The sequence below is a fragment of the Egretta garzetta genome, unplaced genomic scaffold, assembly GCF_000687185.1.
Source record: "Egretta garzetta isolate BGI_Z169 unplaced genomic scaffold, ASM68718v1 scaffold891, whole genome shotgun sequence".
Taxonomy (NCBI): Eukaryota; Metazoa; Chordata; class Aves; order Pelecaniformes; family Ardeidae; genus Egretta; species Egretta garzetta.
Window position 1 is genome coordinate 22,247 of NW_009258689.1, and position 1,336 is coordinate 23,582.

General features: G+C 62.6%; 1 protein-coding gene across 1 annotated transcript in view; it reads right to left on the minus strand.

Moving 5' to 3' along the window:
• Window positions 1–5: 5 nt before the first annotated feature.
• Window positions 6–1,336, minus strand: part of LOC104135365 (5-hydroxytryptamine receptor 3A) — a gene marked incomplete at both ends in the record, with an annotated part of 3,037 nt that continues 1,706 nt past the window's right edge. Inside the window, 4 exons of the mRNA XM_009648999.1 lie at window positions 6–185; window positions 350–583; window positions 760–970; window positions 1,205–1,336. The exon at window positions 1,205–1,336 is cut by the window's right edge and continues 24 nt beyond it. Of these exons, the coding sequence (XP_009647294.1) occupies window positions 6–185; window positions 350–583; window positions 760–970; window positions 1,205–1,336 (757 nt within the window). The remainder of the gene's footprint in view (window positions 186–349; window positions 584–759; window positions 971–1,204) is intronic.

Consider the following 1,336-nt stretch of genomic DNA (forward strand, 5'->3'; position numbering starts at 1 on the left):
CTCGCGGGCGACGTCGCGGAACTCCTCGCGTTTCTCCAGGAACTGGCGGATGGCGGCAATCTCACGCAGGACGCCGTGCATCAGCGGGGAGCCCTCTGCCTGGCCGGCAAGGGCCGGCGTGGGCCTCGTGCCCCCCGCCCTCTCACGCTCCCGGGGGTCCTCGCAGCCATAGTGGTTCAGCTTCGCTGCGGGATCGAGAGAGGCAAGCGTGAAAAATCTCTTTAGACGAGGAGCCGGGACGTCTGCGGGTGATCCGGGCATCCGGATTGCCACGGAAACGGGGGCTACGTGGACATAGACACCTGTATGGGGCCCAGTCCCCTTCGGTTCCCATGGGCCCCCTCCTTACCTGTGCTGTCGTTGCTCTCCACCTGCCCGGAGATGTCCGAGCTCTGCGTCCTGCTTTGGCTGATTTTCGTCCTGTCCCGAATGCAGAGCAGGCTGGTGGCTCGTTCCAGGAGCAGGCGCTTCACCCAGTCGGGGACGTGGGGCTGCAGGTCTTGCTTGTGCACCAGGCGCACGATCAGGATGGTCTCCGTCAGGCTGATGACGAGCAGTGCCATGCACACCACAAAGTAGATGCCTGGGGGGGTGTCAACGAGGTGAGTGGCCTGCAAAGGCTCCCGCACAGGGCCTGGTCCTGAGCGAGTCCTCCCTGCCCACCTCTCGGGGGGGGGCCGTGGTCTCTGTACAGAGCAGCAGCTCCTGCTGCTCCAGGCCCAGGACGGCCATAGCCATTGGCAGGTAGCACTGCCGTACCTATCAAAGGGGTGCCGACCGCAGTAGCTGGCAGCGTGTCGGAGACAATGATGAGGAAAACTGAGTAGCCCAGCAGGAGGGTGATCTTGAAAGAGACCCGCTCGCCACTGTTGGGAGGTAGGTAGAAGCCCACGATGTCCATAACCATCAGGAAGATGCTGGGGAGCAGCAGGCTGACGGTGTAGAAGAGGGGACGTCTCCGGATGACTACCTGTGAGACAGAGGGGCGGGAGAGGCTCAGCAAAGGGTTGAAACAAGGGCTGGAGCTGGTGCAGCTCTCCACCAAGGCGCGTGAGGATGGTGGGATGCACTAAGGTGACAGCCAGAGAAAGGGCTCAGCCCACAGGCAGGAGCACCGCAGCTGGGCGATCAAGCAACGGGGACGGTGGCAAGACCCTTCCTTAGCACCCCTTCCCCAAGAAGCATGGCGGCCAAAGACCCTTACGTAGAACTTCATCTCGGCGTAGCTGTCGCTGCTCTTGACGCTGAACTCCTGGAAACGGCTGAGGACGTAGAGCAGCTCCCACTCGCCCTGGTTCATGAAGACGCTCCGGTCGAACTTGACCAGCTCCGGCTG